Source organism: Lytechinus pictus, chromosome 12 (genome assembly GCF_037042905.1).
Source record: "Lytechinus pictus isolate F3 Inbred chromosome 12, Lp3.0, whole genome shotgun sequence".
Taxonomy (NCBI): domain Eukaryota; kingdom Metazoa; phylum Echinodermata; class Echinoidea; order Temnopleuroida; family Toxopneustidae; genus Lytechinus; species Lytechinus pictus.
This window is the reverse complement of record NC_087256.1, coordinates 18,096,755-18,118,445: the sequence shown is the minus strand read 5'-3', so window position 1 is coordinate 18,118,445 and position 21,691 is coordinate 18,096,755. Positions and strand designations below refer to the sequence as shown.

At 35.4% G+C, this 21,691-nt stretch overlaps 1 protein-coding gene across 1 annotated transcript; it reads right to left on the bottom strand.

Annotated features, from left to right (window-relative positions):
• Positions 1–1,667: 1,667 nt before the first annotated feature.
• Positions 1,668–20,527, bottom strand: LOC129272493 (TBC1 domain family member 12-like). Its single transcript, XM_064107350.1, has 9 exons — positions 20,414–20,527; positions 11,442–11,548; positions 10,729–10,815; positions 9,063–9,148; positions 6,995–7,066; positions 6,028–6,156; positions 4,702–4,811; positions 3,642–3,745; positions 1,668–2,622 (listed from the first exon to the last, which is right to left on the bottom strand). The coding sequence occupies exons 1-9, from the start codon at positions 20,497–20,499 to the stop codon at positions 2,423–2,425; spliced, it is 981 nt and encodes a 326-aa protein (XP_063963420.1). The 5' UTR covers positions 20,500–20,527; the 3' UTR covers positions 1,668–2,422.
• Positions 20,528–21,691: the final 1,164 nt, after the last annotated feature.

Below are 21,691 nucleotides of genomic sequence, written 5' to 3'. Positions count from 1 at the left end.
TAAGCTATTTAAATATATTTTCAATTGTCAGTAACTTATAGGGCAATTCCATACAATAATCAACCTTTTTGTATGTCTGACCCCCATTTTTCTCAAGATTTACTTCACTTCATAAACTGACCAAGTCATGGTCATTTGAGAGCATTACAGACTGTCAAAAGAACAAGAAATCAGAGACAGAAAATTTCATGAGGGTCCTACATATAGGGGGTCGGACGTACATATTTTATGGAATCGCCCTATACTAATTAATTGAGGAATATAGCAAGTATATTTTACTCTAATATTAGCTAATTTTCAAACTATTATTTTCTCGTATCAAGGCAAGTTCAAGTTAGAAGCCTATGCATCAGAGATTCTACGTCTCAGGAATCCCACAAAAAGAGTCATGAATTTGGGAACACTGGTATGCCTTTGCAATTATATATCAATGAAATATATTTTTACACTTTTCTCTTATACAAATCAGTCTATAATCTATATATGAACAAAATTTGTCACATAAATCTTACCATTTCAGGTCATCATTAGTAAAATACTCATGAAAGTATCATGAAACAGAATAAACGTAAACTTTTTCAGAGAGAGAATATGTGCTATGCAGAGCTTGATAGAGGTCAAAGTATATGATATAGGCATACATTCAATGATGTCCTAGAATCATGCATTTAGGGTGAAAAGAGAAAGAATGAATATTCCATACATGGTGCAGTGATTACCTCACTTTTCCTGGCCAAAAGGACATGAAGCTGAGGGGAAGCCAGTTAGCAGTGCTCTATGGATGCGACTTTAATAGGTTTTTTTTTCTCCAGTTTTCCCCCAAGATTGCTGATAATCCTTAAGAGTTAGATGGTTACATGGATCCAACTTTATTACAGTTATTTCCAGTCATTCTCATAATTTTGTGGTCAGCAAATTACAATCTACTCTCCCATAAGAGTTAGCGATATGCTTTCAAGTGATGCTAGTCATAGCTGTTTTCATTAATGGGTTTGATGTGCAAAAAAAAATTGAATAATCAAATTATTTGAGTCATGAAATATTTTCTTCATATATTTCTTTTTCAATCATGTCATTTGCCTTTAGGAATCAATTCAACATGATCTCTGACTAAGCCTGCAGTGCGAGTATTAAATGCGACACAGAAACCCAGAGAAATTTCATTGCACTCATGCCTAAACTGAAAAAAATTGTTCCAATGTGCTTTACTGTTTTCGGTCAAATCTAAATTGAATGCCGCTATTTAACCTTTATACTGCCCTAAATTGACAAAACAAAGCAACAAGTGTAATTTCCTAGAAAAGAGCAAAATGTGTCTGTGCTTTACATAAACCAAAATGCATTAGCATGATGGTTTAAAACTAGTCATATCTCTTATCTCATATCATAGTTTCAGTGATTTTCAATGAAATTTTGCCAAGACATCAACTTGTAAGTGAAAACATATTCATAACTCAATTTTGATTAGTATGTCACTTGCTTCCTTTTGTCAAAGTACATGTAGAGCATTCTATATCTCTGTGATGTATAAGTCTTCAGTCATCACAGATAGGTTTAATTATGTGGGGGTTTTATTTTCTCTCTCTAGTGTATATGCCACTTAAAAGATGATTCCCTGAATAAAATTCCAGGTAAACAATTGTAGGATTGATGAAATACATGACCTATATATTGTATCCTCTTGAGGTATTGCTTACTAAATTATATATGCTGACACAGTAAAACCTACAGGATTGTGCATCAGAAACAGCTCTTGACCCTTTCTTTCTAAATATTGCAAGCTTTGAGTAAATCATACATTCTCTGTGAGGTTTCAGTCATTGAGGCAACAGGGGACTGTTTCATGAAGTATCTTGTCTCTGATTTTCATAGACAAATTTGCTCTAAGCCAATCAGATGCAAGGATTTCAGTAGCTTATAACAAATAGTGAAAAGTCACTGACTGATTTTCATGAAATGCTCAACTGGAAACAAATGTAGAATTTCTATCTTTTGTGTATAATATAGATACATCATAATCTACTGCCATAGAAATGTCCACAAATAGTTCAGTCAGAACCTATTGGATGTCTGTGAACTTGCACATCTGATATTTTGATGAAGCGAGTACTGGAGCCTCTGAAATACTCCATTATCAAGGAAATTGGTAGAGCCATTTGGAATGGCATCTCTGGAATACTCTGTAGCCTAAGGGTTGGAATGAAGCCAGCTTCCTTATCTGTCCAGAGTTTTGATAGAAACTGCTTCACAAGTTCCTATCTCTGAATTACACAGCAGATTATGAGTGGGGTGAAGCCAGTTTCTTCCCAAGGTCTAGGAAACCCTGAGACTGGCATTCTTGAAATATACTCTGTCCAGTCCCAGACATGAAAACATGGGATTGAACCTGACCTGTTGCACAGTCCCGACAGCAACTGCTTCACTAGCTTCCAGACTGATTGGCAAGGTTGGACGACAAGTGCTGCATGAGGATCTGGCCAAACTTCTTCTGGTGCATGTCGATGCTGCCGACGTGCTTGAAGAGCTTGTCGCTGTCGATGGTGACAGGGATGTTGGTGAGGAACTGTGCAGCCTGGATGAAGTCCATGTTGAGCAGGACCTCCTCATAGAGGGATAGGACACCTGACATGTCAAAGACACAATCATAATGGAGTTAGTAATCATCGTCATCATCAAGAAGTACATTTAAGAACTAATGACACTATAAGATTTTTAACCAACCCCCTAAACAATCAACAAAAGTAGCAATAAACAATTGTAATATAATTTAACCTGCTCGAGTGAACACCTGTCTATTGGGAACAAAAGTTTTGGCTTTTTTTAAACGAATGAAACCACTCTCCTAAATATTTAACATCATTCAAACATAAATCTTGGTCACCAAAGTAGCAATAAACAATTGTAATATAGTTAAACCTGCTCGAGTGAGCACCTGTCTATTGGAGACAAAAGTTTTGTCTCTGTTTGATGATTTTCTCCATTAATTTAAATGATGTTTTGAGAAGGGCACTTGATTTTGATGTAGCTGGTCAGAGGGGAAAGGGTGACCGAAGAAGACATGGAAAAAGCAAGTGGTGGAGGAGAGTAGGAGGGATATGTTCAGGAAGCCGGATAGAGTAAAGTGGAGGGAGGGGGTGAGGGTGATATCTAAAAGCATGTACTGCAGAAATCTGTCCATAAAGGCCCCCACATACCTTACGATTGGTCTGCAAACCCGATTTGTGAATAAAACGTAGTAGAATTTGATGCTAATATTGAGACATGGAAAATCTTATTGTGTAATGTTTTAAATCATTGTACGAATACCTATGTTCTAATTTGTGACTATGCTATCATCCTTATTAAAAGAAAAGCAAGTTTCATACCTAGTCTTAATGTTATGGCAATTGTACGATTGGCTACGATTTGAAACTAATTTGGCCTATACTCCAAAATAAAGGCTTGCAATAATCCAAAATTTGTTATATTGGTATTCTTTCAGTTAATTTGAACCTGAAATAAAAAGATACTTTTCATTCATTTTCAGGAAATGACCAGTTATAAGTTGTGCACGGTGGCCTGAAGACCCATTTTCTATTCCCCTTTGGGTGATCATTATAGACAGGTCTGACCGTACCCAATATGTGATGGCAGACACTCACCTAAAGCCGTTCTGAAGAGCAGTTCTTCCCCATCTCTGAAGAACACATCCCAGACCCTACAGGCCACGTCCAGAGGTAACGACTTACTGTACAGAGTGTACATCCTGCATGGGCAAACAATGATAGCAATTAAATAATTCTTCAGCTATTCTCTTCATTTTAGTAATAATAATAGGCATTTATATAGCGCCATCTTTCTAGAAATATTCTAATACAAGGCGCGATGTTATTATTATTACTACCCCTGCTTTAGCTCGAGCTGCCTTTCAGCGCTCATGCATTCAAGGAATTAATCCTGCCGGGTACCCATTCACCTCACCTGGGTTGAGTGCAGCACAATGTGGATAAATTTCTTGCTGAAGGAAATTACGCCATGGCTGGGATTCGAACCCACGACCCTCTGTTTCAAAGTCAGAAGACTAATTCACTGGGCCACAACGCTCCACATATTTCTACTAAAGCTTCTACTGAATAGCATCATTTCATGGTTCACATCAAACAGTGTGTAACTTCATACCTAATATTCACTTCACAGAAATAGGACTGGAACTCTGTTTCATAGCAGATGGTCATACACAGTGGGGGCATTTGAAAGAAATTTTGAAAACTTCATTTTTTTCCTGAAAATTGTCACAAAATTCTCCATAAGTGTTGACATAATTCTTCAATTTCCCTTGAAAAAATTTAAAATTCTTTGTAATCTTTGAAGCTTTTTTTTCTAAAATATCATTTTTCTGTTATTTTTTACAATAAACTTCTTGTGAGGGTGACCTTCAAATTCAAGCAAATCTACCAGTCAATGATGTGGAGATGTGGTTAAACCAAGGAGTTACCCTTGGTAAAACTTAAGCTAATCATTACAGACTCTAAATTGGCAATGCATTGAAAACAACAAAATCATTGTTTTAAAAAAGCAAATTGGCAACACTCCATTGACATTTTAGTATTATCATACAATTTGACGGATGGTATTATCCCTATTCATTATCTTAATGTAAAAAAAAAAAAAGAATATTAATGACTGTTCGAAATTGAGGAGTCAAGGCAGATTAAAACATACCAGTCAATGATGTATAGGTCTGGTGAGATGCCAAGTTCATCAAAGTGAGAAAAGAGACGAGGGAGACTGTCTTGAAAATACTCCTCAAAGGCATTGAAGTAGGATTGCATCTGTGGAAAAAAGGGGAAAAAAATGATGGATCAATTAATAATAATATTGATAATAATTCTTATTCACCAATGGAAGCAATTCAGCTAGTAGCTGTCTTTCCATTTGGCCCCAAATTTTCATAATGCAATATGTATAACCCTACTCGTACATCGAGTACTACAATGAGGTAGGTCACATTTGATAAGCCTTTAGTATGACTCAGTTGAAGATTGAACCCATGGCCTTACGTTTATGAGCCGGGCGCTCTACCACTCAGTTACCATAAGAGGTTTGTGATTGTATTTTCTTTGTTCTGTGCATTTTTATTTATTTATCTTTTTTTTTAAAGGATGATGTGGTCAACCATTGAGTAATGATTTTAAAGCATGGCTCACAGCTTTGCATTTTAAGCTGCGTATTAATGCAATGCGCAGCCTGACGCAGCAAAATATTAGGTTGCAATCACACTTTTGCGTACAAGCTCGTCGCAGCTCGTACAGAGTTGCACACAGTCAAGAGAGGTGATGCGAGCTAGAGCGAGGTAGTCGAGGTAATCAAACAGAAACGCTGCGTTAATGCATGCACAAGCTGCTCTCTATTGCTCGCTGCTTGTACTCGCGCGTCCTTTCTAGAATTTGCTCGTCGCCGCTCGTCTTTCTTTGTATGGATTTTGGTTGCGTTCAGTGGCAGATGTTTGAAAATGTCAAACATCCGAGCTAGAATGCAAGGACTCTGCGTTAGTTTGCACATTGAACTCGTATAAGCTTGTTATGTTGTGTTGCCTTTGCCTGCCGCTGTCTGCATTCGGGCAATACGCAGCAGAATGCAAGCTCAAAACGAAAAGGTGTGAGCCAGACTGAACAGAATCCAAAATCAGTGAAAACAGTCAAACCATTCACAAGAAGCAAAATGCTTATCATTAGGAGTTGAAATTACTGGGGGGCTGTTTCATAAAGCTGTTTGTAAGTTAAGAGCGACTTTAAGAACGACTGGTGAACCTTTCTTACGCGCCAAACCATCGCCAATGGCGTATACCATTTACCAAAAGAAAGGATCACCAGTCGTTCTTAAAGTCGCTCTTATCTTACGAACAGCTTTATGAAACACCCACCAGGTTTCTTCTATTGATGAAAATCTCACAGGTTTGAATTCTAGAAATCTCTAACTTCTCTGCAAAGACACTAAAAAAATATCAATAGTTAAAGAGAAAAACTAGAAGGATCGGTAAAAACTTACAACTTGTTGATCAAGCCTAAAGAAAGCTAGCTGGCAAGACTTGTTGAGTAGGTTGGCGAAGCAAATGAAAGCGTCAGCTACGTCGAGATACAGCAGAAATACTGCTGCTATGAACGACATCCCTTGCACCTATTAATTAGAATTAGAATTAGTGAAAAAAAGAACATAAATACTATGAACTTAATTTTGGAATTGATTTATTTAGCATTTTGAAAAACGTGATTTCCTCTTCTGAAAAGTATAATTCATCATTTATGATGATGATGATAATAATAACAATAATAATAATAATAATAGTAATAATAATAATAATAATATTAATAACAATGTGACTTATAAAGCGCTAAATCCACTCCGTAGAGTGCTCAAGCTGCATAAAGAGCTAAGATTTAAATAAGAGTTTTGAGAAGATTTTCGACTGAGGTACATTTTTTTGATGTCTTCAGGAAGGCTATCCCAGAAAGTTGGGCATGCATAAGCAAATGATCCTATTTCCTTATACTCTGCAAGTATCTGATTACTTGAGGTAACTGTCTAAATTTAGGAGGTTACAAACAAATGAAAGCATCAGCCATATTACACCAGAAATACAGCGGATAAGAATGACATCCCTTTCAACTATCAAATTAGAATTAGTGAAAATAATAATAGGAATGAAATAAAATTGATTTCCTCTTATTGAAAGTATCATATATTATTTCCTGATATCTGATTTCTCGTGGTTACTGGTTGCTTTGCTTTCCTTATCGGGCTTATAACATCATCATACTGCTAAGTAAAGGCTTGCGATCAATCAAACTTGTAATCTTATTCTAATACTTATTCTCAACCCCAAATAAGATCATTCTATTTGATTATATTATGTGAAAATAAGCAAAATGCTGCTCCTTCCAAAATCAGGTCATATATCAGTTGCATGGAGTGTGGTGACCTGAAATCTCACGGTCTTTCCCGAGGTTTAACTTACATATCCCACATCTGGTCTGTAGCATGCATAAGCTCCTAACACACCATGAAGTAGATCGAAGTAAGGACCTCCCTATATTCAAGAAAAGTGAGAAATGCATTACTAGTATACAAAAGATGAAAATAACAAAATGTATACGTTCTTATTAAATTTTTCCATGACAGAATAATTCACTGAAGAGGCTTCTTGACACACCAGGGGCCCGTAACACAAAGCTTAGCAATTTTTGTAGAAATTTTTTTTACATGATTGATTGCATTGCTGACAATGTACAATCAATCGCGAAAAGCAAGCATATAATCAATCGCTAACCTTTGGGTTATGTCGGCATACATGTATTTTTGGTCCTTTTAGAACTGTAAAGCCTCTGCATTGAGAAAAGTTTATCAAAATATTAAATTCTTATACTTTTATTGCCTATCAAATTTGTATTTCAAGTAAAAATATCATTCATGTTCAAAATGAAGTGCCTATACAGTAACATAGATGAAACAAACACTGATAGAGTCATCACTCCTGAATATGTGAATATCTCCATGGCTCATACAAATTGGATAATGTAACCAAACCATGACGAAAAAGTAAATACACTGTACCGTTTCTGTTGATTAAGCTCCTAAAATAGACATTTCCAAACCATGAAATTGGAGAATGATGCCACTTCCAAACACATAATGTAATCATGAAGTTAGCATTTCATCGTTGAAAGCTACATCATTAATGTAATTGTCCTTGAACAATTTTTCTGCAACCTAATTACATGAGTATTCATTAAAGAGATTAATAGAATGGAATGGAGGGGGGGGGGGGCTGGTAGAGCTGTGAATTACCACTTGGTCTAATATGGGCTAATTGTCATATAGGGGCCATTCTATAAAATATGTACGTCCGACTTCCTATATGTGGGACCTTCATGAAATTTTCTGTCTCTGATTTCTTGTTCTTTTGACAGTCTGCAATGCTCTCAAATGACCATAACTTGGTCAGTTTATAAAGTGAAGTAAAACTTGAGAAAAATGGGGGTCAGACGTACAAAAAGGTTGATTATTTCATGGAATTGCCCATAGTCTAATGCTCAGATGGTCTAATTTCCATTTCGTCTACCAACTTTTTGCACTTTTCAAAGAAAAATCTGGTTTATGTACTGTTCATCTAATAAAGTGGTGTTACATCGGGTGGATATTCTACAAAATAAGTATAGGCTATCCGGAAATTAGACAAAATGGAAAATGGGCTTTGTGGCAATTAGACCAAATGGTGGTTAATGAACTAGGATTAGACCATATGGGATGAGATCAAATAGTAATTAGACAAAATGGGTGTAGACCAAGAGGCAATGTTCCATTTTGTATACCAACCAGAATCTTTGTTACCAACCCCCTTTCCATCCTAAAGTTCTGTATTTTTACCATCTTCCCTCATTAATGTAACACAACTACTAAAAGTAGAATCAATTTCCCCACCAACCCTTTTAATAGCCCCACTTTATACTCGGATGCACGATTGAACATGAATTTGCACTTGACAGCAATGTTTGCATGGCTGCCATACAATGCTCGGGCCTAGCTCATCACATAATCAGCATTGGCTCTCAACGGTTCTTCACACATGTCCGATCAGTAAAATACCTGTGAATTACGAGAGCTTGTTTAGGCCTCAAAATATCTAATAATTTATTTGAAGCATTAAAAACTGCTTCAACCAGATAAAGTTCTCCAACTTTTAGGCTTACAAGAAGACTAAAGAGTGTTATACTTAAATATAGTTATGCGTTATCCTATCTCTATCAGGAATATTACAAACACTTCGCTATTACATTGGGTAAAATAGGTATTCTCAGAGTAAGATACAATTCCTAATTAGGGAAGTATTTCACAAAACAATAGTCACTGATTTTCAATAAACATTGTTATAAGCTACCAAAATCCTCGCATCTGATTGGCCTAGAGCAAATTTGTCAGTGAAAATCACTGAAAACATGCTTCATGAAACATTCTCCAAAGAAATACAAGGTATTTTTGCTGATTGGGAAGGTGTAAATGCCACTCCCCATTCCTCTCCTGTTTACCTTCTGAAATATACATAAATGCGGGAATGTCCTTGCTACATCTAGCTTGATAACATCAACGCTGTTCTCTCGACTAGCAGCATGAACTAGATAAGGCAAGAGAGAGAGAGACAGAAAGAGGGAGATAAAATAGGTTAATCATGATTACAATTAGCTTGACGAAATTCATCTACACTGAAGGCCTCCAGACAATAAAAAGGGAACATTAGGTAATTGTTTTCCTATTTTTAAAAGGCATGAATATTTAATTACCAGCCTAATTGATGAGAAAAGGAGGCTATGGACTATAAACCAGTATGCCATAATTTCTATTGCATGGTTGGCTGGTTTTAATATTCAACACATCATCATAAAGAACATGATGCCTTCATTACCATAAATCAAGTCTTTTCTAGCAAAATTATGAAACTAGGCAATCAATAGGAAAATTCTTTTAAATCACCTAGATAAAGACAATGATTTGACATCGCATCAATTGATTTTGTCATCACTTTTTTTCAGAACTTTTCAAGTGTGAAATACTGTGTAAACTTCTTTCATCAAATCTATTAGAACTAGCACCAATTGCACACATTTTAACAAAAACATGTTGGGTTCTCTTGGGTAGCATTTGAATGAACATTGTTTACCCTAGATACGCAGTTTTCATTGGCATTATTTCAAACCGAGGTTTAGGACAAGCGATTTTTGATTGGTTGCAAAAATAAACGTCTTTCAAATAAGAACATCATGAAATGCTGGAAAAGGTATGCTGTGAAAGGCAATTCCATAAATCAAAGGCGTTTTAATTTGAAGGAGAGCAAAAGAATTCTCAATAATGATAAAATAAAAGGCCTTATTCTGGTTCAGGTCCCCCATTTAAGACTTACAACTACGGTAACTTTGCCATTATAAACTACCATGGTAACAGGACTCAGCAGCCAATCAAAATCAAGGTTTCCATGGTAGCTGCAATAATGGCAAAATTGCCATAATTTAAGTCTGAAGGAAATGAGGCAAGGATATGCTTGACATGAAATCCAATGTGAATTTTACATGTATTTTTTTGGTGGGTAGGCTTGAAATAAGGAGAAAAACATCTCTGATGAAGGAAAAAATGGTTGAACGTTGGCCTGCAACAATCGTTTTTTTTGTGTGTGAACGTTTTGAGAGGTGGTTTATGATTGGGATTCTAGCTCAAGTAAGTCTACTGAACGCACCTTTAAATGTTTTGAGCAGCATGTTGTTCTCTATAACTGAATTTGTCTGGGTTGAAATGAAATCAGAAGGGCCTGACTACAAGCCTCCAAATGTCACTGGAATTTTGATTGATTGGACAGGGAAAAGTTATGTTCAATTCCGATTCCTTCCTTCAATTCGATAATGCATGGGACGTGTGGAGTGATGTTTTGTACAGAATTAACACTTACCTTTATCAAATTATCGTGGCTACTTTGCAGTAACTATCACTTTTTCTTTTCAATTTTGTTTCTCAATTTGATAATATCCACATGGAAATGTTAGGTGTTTTTTCTTATTGAAACATTTATATCAAACAGTTAATTTACATCATACAAATGCCAATGGATCATGTGCATCCACCGAGTAATGTGAGTAAAATTCCATGAATTTGCATTAAAAAAACAACCTTACATTTCATACAGAATTGAAATGAGATTAAACTTACTCTCTTCAAGACCAATGCCCTCTGATTCTGATTCACTACACATCTTGATTTTGTCTTTGGCACGGATAAGGAAGATTTCAAATAATTCTAAAAAAAACAAAAGAAAGAATACAAGACAACAAATGAAAATGACAATTATATGAATTATGTGAAGTTTTACAATGCAGTTATAAAGGTTGGTAAATTTAAAGCTGAATACACCTGAAAGACATTTGAAGTCACATGAATTCCAGACCAGTATGGGGATAATAAAGACACCCAAATGCGTAGTCGGAAACTCAAAGGAAACACACTTCCTCTACGACTCTTCTAGAGGTTAGATCTTAGAATCCAGAAATATCCCTTTTGTATTTTTGACATTTTCCAAACTCTTACAAATGCCTTGTAGAATTTTGCAAAGGTAAATCAATCACAAATGACTAATCTTTAGGGATTGCACATGAATGTGTACAAAATACTCCATCCGCCCTCGCATTATAAAAAGCCTGTAACTCATGAAAGTAATGTAATGTGTAGAGGAGAGTCGCTACCTTTGCACATTTAGAACCCACTGCATTATTCGTAAAAGAAAGAGTAGGGGGAAATCCCGGTGTAGCAGTCCAACTGCACTAAACCCAATCAGTTATATATGACCTGCGGGTAATAGGGATTCAGTTCGCTTTCGCCTCCCAGGTACACATGACGCCAAAATATAATAACTTAGAACTACTAACCGTGAGTGATATTGAGTTCGTTCTTGATGGCCAGCATCCAGACACGCCCTCTAATACTCGGGGGAATCCCCTGCCACCATAGTTCCCTTGTCTTCTTGTGCTTCTTACTGCAAATATATAATACAAAACAAAACAAACTTCTGTATTAGACAATATCTCAAGAGTAAAATACACAATTTGATACTTATCAGCCCTAAACATTAAACTGTTCTGCCTATAAATATTCAAGCTTTTTTCAATTGTCAATATAAATATTAGGGGAAAATTTTGATGGAATAAGAGATATATGACTACCCCCTCCCTTTCATACACTTGATGTTTTTAAGTACAAACACCTTTAAAAAATATATGGAATACATTTTTAATACTCTAAAAAAATTGCATGTACAGATCTAAATTCTTTATTCAATACTTTAAAAATATATTTGTGAAATTTGAAGTGGCATTTACCCAAATCAATTCTAACAAAATGCTGGCAGAGAATTCAACAAATTATTTCCATAAATCATAAAGGCAAATAGTTTAAATTCACATACTTTTGTAGAGGTATTATTTTCGGAAATGATAACACAAAATCATACTAGGGAGACTACAGAGAGAAAAAACATGCTTTTGTGTCTCATTTTCAGCCACATAAATCATTATAATCTATGGAATTTATTTGTGGTCTCATGATGGATTTATTCAATCCTCAACTAACTACTGAGAACAAAACCAAAGGAAATGGTTACAATACCAGACTGACAGTGAGTGAAAATTTAAAAAAATTTTCATTCAAGATAAATGCATCCCTGAACTTGAATTATAACAAAATTTAGAAGAAGAAACATTCCACTATCCACATTTGACTGTGCATGAATAAATTGGTTTTAAAAAGTACATTAGAATTTCAGATCTCGTATCAATATATCACAATATTGAAACTGAAATATGTTTTATTAAGAAAAACCCGACATGTACGGCAGACACTGCTGTGGATTTTTTTTTCGATGGGGTGGGATTACTTGTATATATATAAAATTTATTTCTCGTTTGTCATATTTTGAGGAGCCCACAATATACAAGCTTTGCTTTTTAGTAGGATCCTCCATTTTCACAAATTATAAATCACAAATCCTTTGCACATGATTATTTTGTATGTAACTTTCTTATAATAGGTCTTTTTCAAGTTGATTTAATGACCTTGGTATATTTTTTTCAGATGTTGACTTGTTATGATTGTATTTATTTGATTTATATTTTGTTGAAAATGATGTAAATGAAATGAAAAAAAATGAAATTTCCCACTTTGACTTGACTAAATTATGTATATCCATCTGGATTGATAAAATATTATGCTGCGAGCACCCCAGGCCGTCATCTAAATATCTTCTTAACCTCTGATCATGCCCCCCCCCCCATGCTGCTCCTCCTCCTCCTCACTGCCCCCTTACCAATCCTGTTTATAGGATTGTGCTTGCTACACTGTATGTAGAGCTTAATATACTACATGTATATCCTTTTACTCTTCTTTTTTGTTAGGAAAGTTGTTATACTTCCACCCCTAATGTTACCCCCTCCCTTTCCCATGAGCATCCTAGATACACCCCTCTACCACACACACCCACATACACACCCTCACACACATGTGATTATCAGTCTAGGAGGAAATAAGTGCATTATGGGTATGACCTCTGTGCATCATTACAAATGCTTTTGAAGTGACTCACTCTGAGTTCTTGTCATCAAATAGGATCATAAACATGTATCAGGTTGAGAAGAGCCATGTGCATGCATGCATAGCTCACATGATGATCATAATGCTAATAATACACAATACTGCCCAAACACAACAGTATAAAAGATGGCACATAAATTTTCATTTGACAAAATGGAAATTAGACCAAACGTACATGTCCTAGACCAGATATAGCATTGACCAAAGGCAATTTTAGTTAAAAATGGGTTTAGCCCATGTAGAATATATATCTAAGGAATAGAAATACTGCTGGCAAAATATATCAACCATTTTATTCACTCTTTCTTCTATTCGAGTTAACATGATCTTTGGTAGGAGTATGCACTTATTTTTGCTATATAACTATAAGTTTACAAAAGAGAACAGACAAACTGATTTATCAGGCTTTATAAATATGGAGTTTGTACCTTGTTCAGCTGTGTGGGGGTTATTATGAAACGGTTCAATCGAAGGTCATAATACATTATTACAATGAGATATACATGTAAACCGAGAAATATCATTGATAGACTATGGTTGGACATGTGATGCGATAAAAGTGGATTAATAATATTTATTTGTACAACATTTCACAGATGTTGCAAACAGCTAGTCAAAAGTAAAAGCGTCCACTAAAAGCACAACCATTTTACCATTTTGTAAAGTATTTTGAACTTTCACCGCATAAAAAAAAACCTTCCCCAAAGTTGCGAATATTTAAAATTTCACATCTTTACATCCATGAAATGCCCATCTATTATCCACATTTCCTTAAAAGTGATGAAATTACTAAGAAAATGAAAAATATTCCTTTCTTCCTTGACTCTGAAAGATTGACTTCATGTAATTCAATTCAGTTCTTTTCTCAACTTGAAAAAAAATACTGTGGAAGCTTTAAGATTTGATTGTTGGAGGAAGTCAATGAACTTTTGTTTTAATGGCCCTGCAACTCCATCAAGCTGATAAAAACTTTTCTTTCAAAGTAAAAAAAAAAGGTCCCTAAAAGCAGAAATACAAATAAGTTCAACTCAATGATTCTGTATTAACTTTTTCTTGGATTATCCACTGGCATAAAATGTATTAAAATAAATCCACCAACCAGAGGCTTCCGCGAGGACTTTTATGGCAGATTATCTTTTGCAGATTGCCCAAAAAGCCAAGTCATTTCCTTCTAACTTTGATTTTTTTTTCCCATAAAAATATTTGTTCACAATCTACAACAAAGATTTTTTCGCACATTCTATTTGCCAGTATTTCACATTCATGATCCATGTGTGAATATAAGAATCATGAACAATCAATAATAAATATGTTTTAATACTCATTTTACGATTATGAATGCAATGTACAAAGTTCAACATTGTGCCTACAAATAAACAATCTTTGATCTCACTGCCTCCAATAACGAAAGGTTACAGATGTTTGCATAAAATCATACATGATAATTTATAATTTCAAATAAGATTAGTGTACAAACCAAAACACACTCTGTGACATAATTTGAGAAATTCTATGTTCAAACAGGGATCCTACTAGAACCATGGTTTAAACGATAAACAGTAATGTAGGCCTTTAGCAAGTTTAAATATAATACATTGTATGATTGCATTCTAGTCTAGATAATAATTCTGGTTATCTTATATTTTTCTTTTTAGGTGATACTGGATACCTACATGTAGGGATAGCTATAATTATATATGAATATTATGTCACTTTGCCAAGTTCTAAAATCTTCTTCTTCAAGATGGCTGGCAAATTCCAGGAATGAGGATTTCATAGTCAAATTTGATTGGCTCATTTTCCCAGCATCTATGTAATCATAGATGTGTACTCCAGGGTAAGTGACGACTTCATTTGTTAGCAGACTTTTCCATCATGGACATGTATCACACATTATTATGTACAAAAGAATTTCTATATCTCTGTGTTTTTTTTTCCTATTATAGATTTAAAGTACTTCATACTGCGGACTCATTGGTTTTTTTGCTAGGATTGTACTTATTGTGTCATTATTAAAGGCTTGCATGTTTCGATCATGCTACCCCAGAAAATACATGTACGTTCTCCAAAAAATGGAAGTCCTGTGCAAAAAGCCTAAGCACTACATAAAAACAATTTGTGTAGTCCAAAAGCAAAATAAAAATGGAAGGAAAGTGCAATGTGATACCAGGAAACATTTCCATGCATAAGATTGTATGTATGCACACAATTTGCCTACTGTATTGGAATCAGTTTTAAATCAACTCGACATGTACATATAGGCCTATTATACAAAAGGAATATTTTTTTTCTAATTCACAATACAGCTTGCCAATTGTCATCGTCAATGTCATTGTGATCGTGGGTGGACTATTCCATACGATATAGATTTACCCCCTACGCCTCTTCAATATTTTCAAAGCAAAGCAAATTGGCCACTTGTTTACCATCTGTCCTTTATTTTTCTGAGTATAACATTATGAGCTATTGTCCGTTGTTTTTTTTTATTATTCTCACACTGTGATTATTCTTTTGTGGGGGTTCCACGTAGGCCCTATTGCTTAATATCAGGGTCAACATGAGATAAAAAGAGAATAGAAATCCACAATGGCCTCTGCCCCTTTTTGGGTTTAATAGTTTCTCATATTAACTAACTCCATTAATCAAATAATTTCATGCCCCCTCTTTTGGTGGCGATGGCCCTTTGTTCCTATATTTTTTATCATTTCTTTTTTTTGGTGGGGGGTATCACTTCTAAACATCAACTTCTGGATCTGCTGCTGAAAGCCACTATTAAAGATTTCTTTTTAAAAAGCAATGAAGAAAATGAAAACAGTGGATTTGTAAAGATTTCTCTAAGAAAATTGGATGATAAAAAATCAGTGAAAAAATCTAAAAATTCTGCTGGCGTTCAATAAAATACAGCCTAAAGATAGCCTACTAAATTTTTCATAGATCACCAGAAGTTTCCCACATACATTTACTGACAAAATAACTAGTGAAACAGAAGGACGATTGAAAATATTATTTTAAAAAATAAACCCAGCTAACTTGGATATGTTGCTGACAAATTCAATATCAATGTACAGGTTATTGAGGTGGCTTCGATGAATCGGGAAAAAAATAGTCACATGACTAGCTGCAAAACTGCAGACAACTCCCCCTTTCTATCAATTGCCTCGAGTATTAGGATGCGGTTTCACACCAACCTAATAACAAAAATACCAAATAAAATGACCGTGTGAAAGCAAAATAGAATATCTGGTGAAAAATGTCCCAATTAGCATACTTTTTGGAATCACAAGAACTTTAATCTCTGAGATTATTGCAGTGTGAAAACAAATTTAAAATAACAGAAATAGGCCTACAGAAAATTTTGATATGTACATACATGTACAATGTAACGAGGCAGGCAGAATGTGTATCATTAGTTCAAGTAAGGATACAAGGCTTTGTATTCATATATATGACAACTTTAATCTGATTCAGGTATTGTGTGAATGCATAATTATCAGTTATTTTGAGTTCTGAATAAGTTCTCATTATTCATAGATATTTTTGTGATTGAATGGGTGTGATAGAACTTTTTGATGGAGAGTTGTAAAAAAAAAATACACACCCACATGAACAGTTTACTGTAAACAAAGGCCCCTGTTACATCTGAAAGTTTCCTACCCGAGACCCGACCGAGTCCACTTGCAACCTTGACTGGATTATTGGTGGATTAGCTTCGCGAACGGACCGAGTCCGAAATGTGGTCTGTTTACATCACAGCGTTCATTCCCTCCCCTATCGGTACGGTTTCGAGCGGTATCCGATTGCTGACACCAAAGGGCACTCTCGATCTAGGCTCTGAATAATTTGCGCGCGCTAATTGAAGTTGTTTACATTTCGTTATTCTGGAAGCATGCTGATGATCCCAGCAGTCGTTGAAGATATGATCGATTTGAAAAGAATACGTTTAAAGTGCTTCCTTCTTTCCACTAAAATCAAAGACTTTATCAATCACAATTCACATGTCAAAAGCCGCAAAACATTCGAAGAACGACGGGGCTGGGGAGGGGATAGCGCGCTATGACGTAATTTGACAGCTGGCGAACGGACCGAGATAGGTTTGAAAGCTTGTGTGCGTTTACATCTACGAATCGGTGGACCGGGGCCGGCCCGATACCTACCCGAGACTACCTCTTGATGTGGTCTCGGGTAGGGTCGCTAAAAGGTGGCCCGAGGTAGGTTTGGGATGTTTACATCTGATTTCTTTCCGACCCGAGGTAGGCCCCGGGCCGGCCCGAGGTAGGGAATCTCTCAGATGTAACAGGGGTCAAAGTCATCAAAAGACTTCAACGTTTTCAAGAGCTACTTTGCATTTCAAGTTCTTGTCTACAATTGAATGAAATAAAAGTGGGGAGATATTTTAAATGTATCCAATACACATGTAAGTGCTCTATCATTATGAAATTTTACAAGGAAACAAAATATACTAGCTAGTATAATTCTCTATTATCTAAGGGTGTGCTCAATGTTGGTTTCCAAATTTAAACGGCACATGAATCATGATTGAAAGCGTGATTACAAAACGCCGATATGATGAGAAACAAAGTAAGTGTTCAATGTCCTCCATTCCTAGTCGTAATCATGATTCGAAGGAAAATCGAAACATTGAAAATATGCGTTTGTAAACGCGATCAGCTCAGATTTTACGACCGTCAGCATCTCAAGTGCAGCACTGAAAGCGTTTTGAAACATCTTTAAATTTTCTCTCCCAGTGAAGGTCTACACACACAAATGCCAGAATTGACCTTTCTTGTGATGGGTCAAACTGCGCAATAAAGCTGCACTGACGAAAGTGGGAAATTCAAAGACAATCGACATATAATCAGCTTTATATTTTTGACACTGAATGGTGCACCACTGATCGTGTTTGTGTTCGTTGTTTTGTAATAGCATTTTCAGTCATGACTCATGCCCGAGGGGGGGGGGCACTCACATACATTGGTGGTACGGGGACGTGCCGCATTGATGACCCCCTTTTTCAGACCTAATTTTCAGTTCTCAAGATACTCCGGAATGACAAAAGTTCCATTGAGAAGCTGGCAAGATGCCCCGCTCGCAAGACCCCGTTACGAAACATCTCAGTTTCCTAGCCCTGCCAAAATTGTCCAGCGCGAGCACCATATGCGAGAGCTGCACACACGGCTTCATAACTCCCTCTGCTAGCAGCTCCAAGCACCGCTAGCGCCCACCATGCGCCCAGATATATATGCACAGCGCTAGCGTTCACCGTACCTACTGTACCGCGATCCCATTCCCTAGACCGTTTTTCATACCGCCCGGTAGGCCTATATATTTATTTCCCAAGACCCTGTATTTTACCCTTGTGGTCAGTTCCTTAGACACCCATTTCAGGGTTTCGTGAGGCACACCCCTATCAAAATATAATTTGAGTGCCCCCCCCCCCCCCGGGACTCATATTGCTGTTTAAATTTGAACACACCTGATTGGAAGTGATAAGATATTTTATGTGTTTATCATATTTTATGTGCTTGCAAGAAATCAGGTTAGAATAGATAATAACAATTTCATTTTCTACTTTAGAAACCATTAATTAACAAATAAAGTTGAATGGATTTAGATGAATTTTGTTTAATATACCCTGGTAGCTCAAAATCTTTAATGAAAAACATTTCTTTAGGACAGATTTAATATTTGATCTGTCCACAAAACATTTTGTCAAAGTTGAATCAGTAGCACTGGCAATCAAATTGAATCAATAGCATGTAGATTTTAATCCAATTATTTCAAGACCTACTCTCTAAATTCCTAGGATTGAAAATAAATCCAGATCGGCTAGATTTAAACCTTGTTGATTTAAATATAAATCTGAAAGATTTGAATTTAAATCTTTTGATATATAAAAGTTAATCCTTATGATTTAAAATAAATTTATTATTTGGCTGGTCACTTTTCGCAGCCGATCTGGATTTATTTTAAATCCTGATTCATTTTAAATCCTTGGAATTTAGAGTGTATTCATTCACCTAACACTGATTATACCCCCACCACCCATCCTACATGTACCATACTCTTTGATTGTTAGACAACATACATGTAAAATGCAAAACAGAGATCTAATAAGAATATAATTCATTTAAAGTAAATTCAGTACGGTTGAATGACTTTGACATTTTAATATCACTCTGACGATACATACTTTGACGGTTTAGCCTGGATACTCCCCTTTTTGCCATGGACTTTGCTCCCTTAACCTGTTATAGTCTGTTACAATCTATTAAATCAAGACTTGTTGTACTTAATACACAATTCAACCTGTACCATTGTTTTATCTGAAGATTTTCCCAACTCTCACATGTATTTCAACATGTCTATTGAATACAATTGTGTGTACATGTATTACGTATGCTGCAGATCAATGTTCATTTGTTTTTTTCTAGGGGAGTATTTCCATAGCTTACATGTCTTTTGCATTTCAAATACAGGCCTTTTTTAGTGTTACTTTTTTCAAACTACATAAATTCTTATAAACACACACAGCCCTTGTGTATGATGCACCTATTTCTTTTTTCTTTTTTTTTGCATTATTGCAATTGAAACTAACTCTTGCGAAACAAATATTATTTGATTTCTTTCAACATATAACAGGAACTGGATAAATAGTGCATAACAAATTACTCTCACTTCCTGTTCTAAACTATTTCAGTATAAGTACACACTTAGCACATGTTTGGTGATTAAACATTGTGGCCCATATTATTCTGAAGTCTGGATTAACTTATAGGTCAAGTCTACTCTACCCCAAACAAAACAAGTTCATTTGAACAAGTGTAGAGAAAATAAGTCAAGCTCAGTACAGAAAATTTCATGAAAATCGGATGTAAAATGGGACAGATAGGGCATTTCAAAATTTTGCTTATTTAAAAAAAAAAAACCAGGAATACAATGTGTACATTGCCAGTATTTAAAGCAAACGATGGAGCCCATTATGTCATATACCCACTTTTGTGTACTTCGTTAAAACATATGAAATATCCATTATTCCAATTTCTATACATGTACACAACACTCAAAATTCAAAACTCTAGGAATAAATGTCAGTCTATGGCCCTCTCATCACCCAAGTTGTATTAAAATTGTGTACATTCGTACTTACATGTACATCACATCTACTAAATTAATGCACGGACATAGAAATAAAAAAGTTCCTAATATTGTTAAATCCCTGTGCCTCTTAAACTGATACTTTAAAAGCAATACTCACACTTCATCCCACTTCGGTAAGATCTCATTCTGCCATACATGAAGTGAAGATTTGATTCCATCTTCGTACTTCAGCTGCTGGGCCATCTTCTTTAGCTTCAGCTTGTACAGCTTCAGTTCTGGAATAACAAAAAAAAAATTGTAAAGGATTTAATATACATGTAAATCCAGATCAGCCGTGAATAATGACCAGCTGAACATTGGATTCATTTTTAATCTTAAGGATTAACGCTTTAACCTAAAACAAGTTTTATAGTAAAATCTTTTGGTTTTAAATTCAAGCCCATAAGGCGCTAAATTCAAATCTGAAATGTTTAAATATAAATCCAAGGTTCAGCTGGTTCACAGCCAATCTCCTTGAAATCTAAAATGTATTATGTTTGTACACGTATTCATATAGCTCAGTGGCATACCTCTCTTTGAATACTTTGAAATCTTTAACTTAGTTTTTGTTTCTTCGTACTTCAAATATGCATGTAAATGTGAGAAGGATTTTTTTATTTATTTTTTTTTTTTTTAGTCCAAAGTTGGGGGTGCGGTTAATACACGGGTGCGGTTAATACACCGTTACTTACGGTATATACTCAACTGCACTTTAAGGGGAAGTTAAACCTGAAAATAGTTGGTTTTGATAAAAGCAGAATAATTTGAGATATTGGTAAAGGTTTTATGAATAAAATCCATCAAAGAATAAAAGAGCTTCCTGTAAAGAATCTTTTACGCTTTTAATCTGTGACATCATATGTGAGCAGCTCCCCTGTATAATATTAATGTCATAAATTCTGATTTTTATTATAAGTGGAACGTGATTAATAAAATCAGTTTTCTTATAGAAGGGGATATGAAATAAAGTCTGATGATACATGTATATATCCGCCACAAATAAAATCACTTTTTTAAAGAAAATGAGCTGCTTACCTGTTACGTCACTAATCAGAATTTTAATAATTCATATCTTCCTTATACTCTGACAAATTTTCATCAAACCCTTATGAATATTATTCTCTAATTTTTCTGCTTTTAGTGACAAACATATTTTCAGGGTGGACTTCCCTTTAAAACATGGTATCATATTACTGCGGCCATCACCGAGCCGCCACGCATTCAAGGATTTAACCCTACCAGGTACCAGTTTACCTCACCTGGGTTGAGGGCAAACAATATGGATAAATTTCTTGCTGAAGAAAATAACACATGGAGAAGGAATCAAACCTCGACCCTATGATTGAAAGGCATGAGTACATGAACCACTCCACCAACAACTGGAAGAAGGATTATC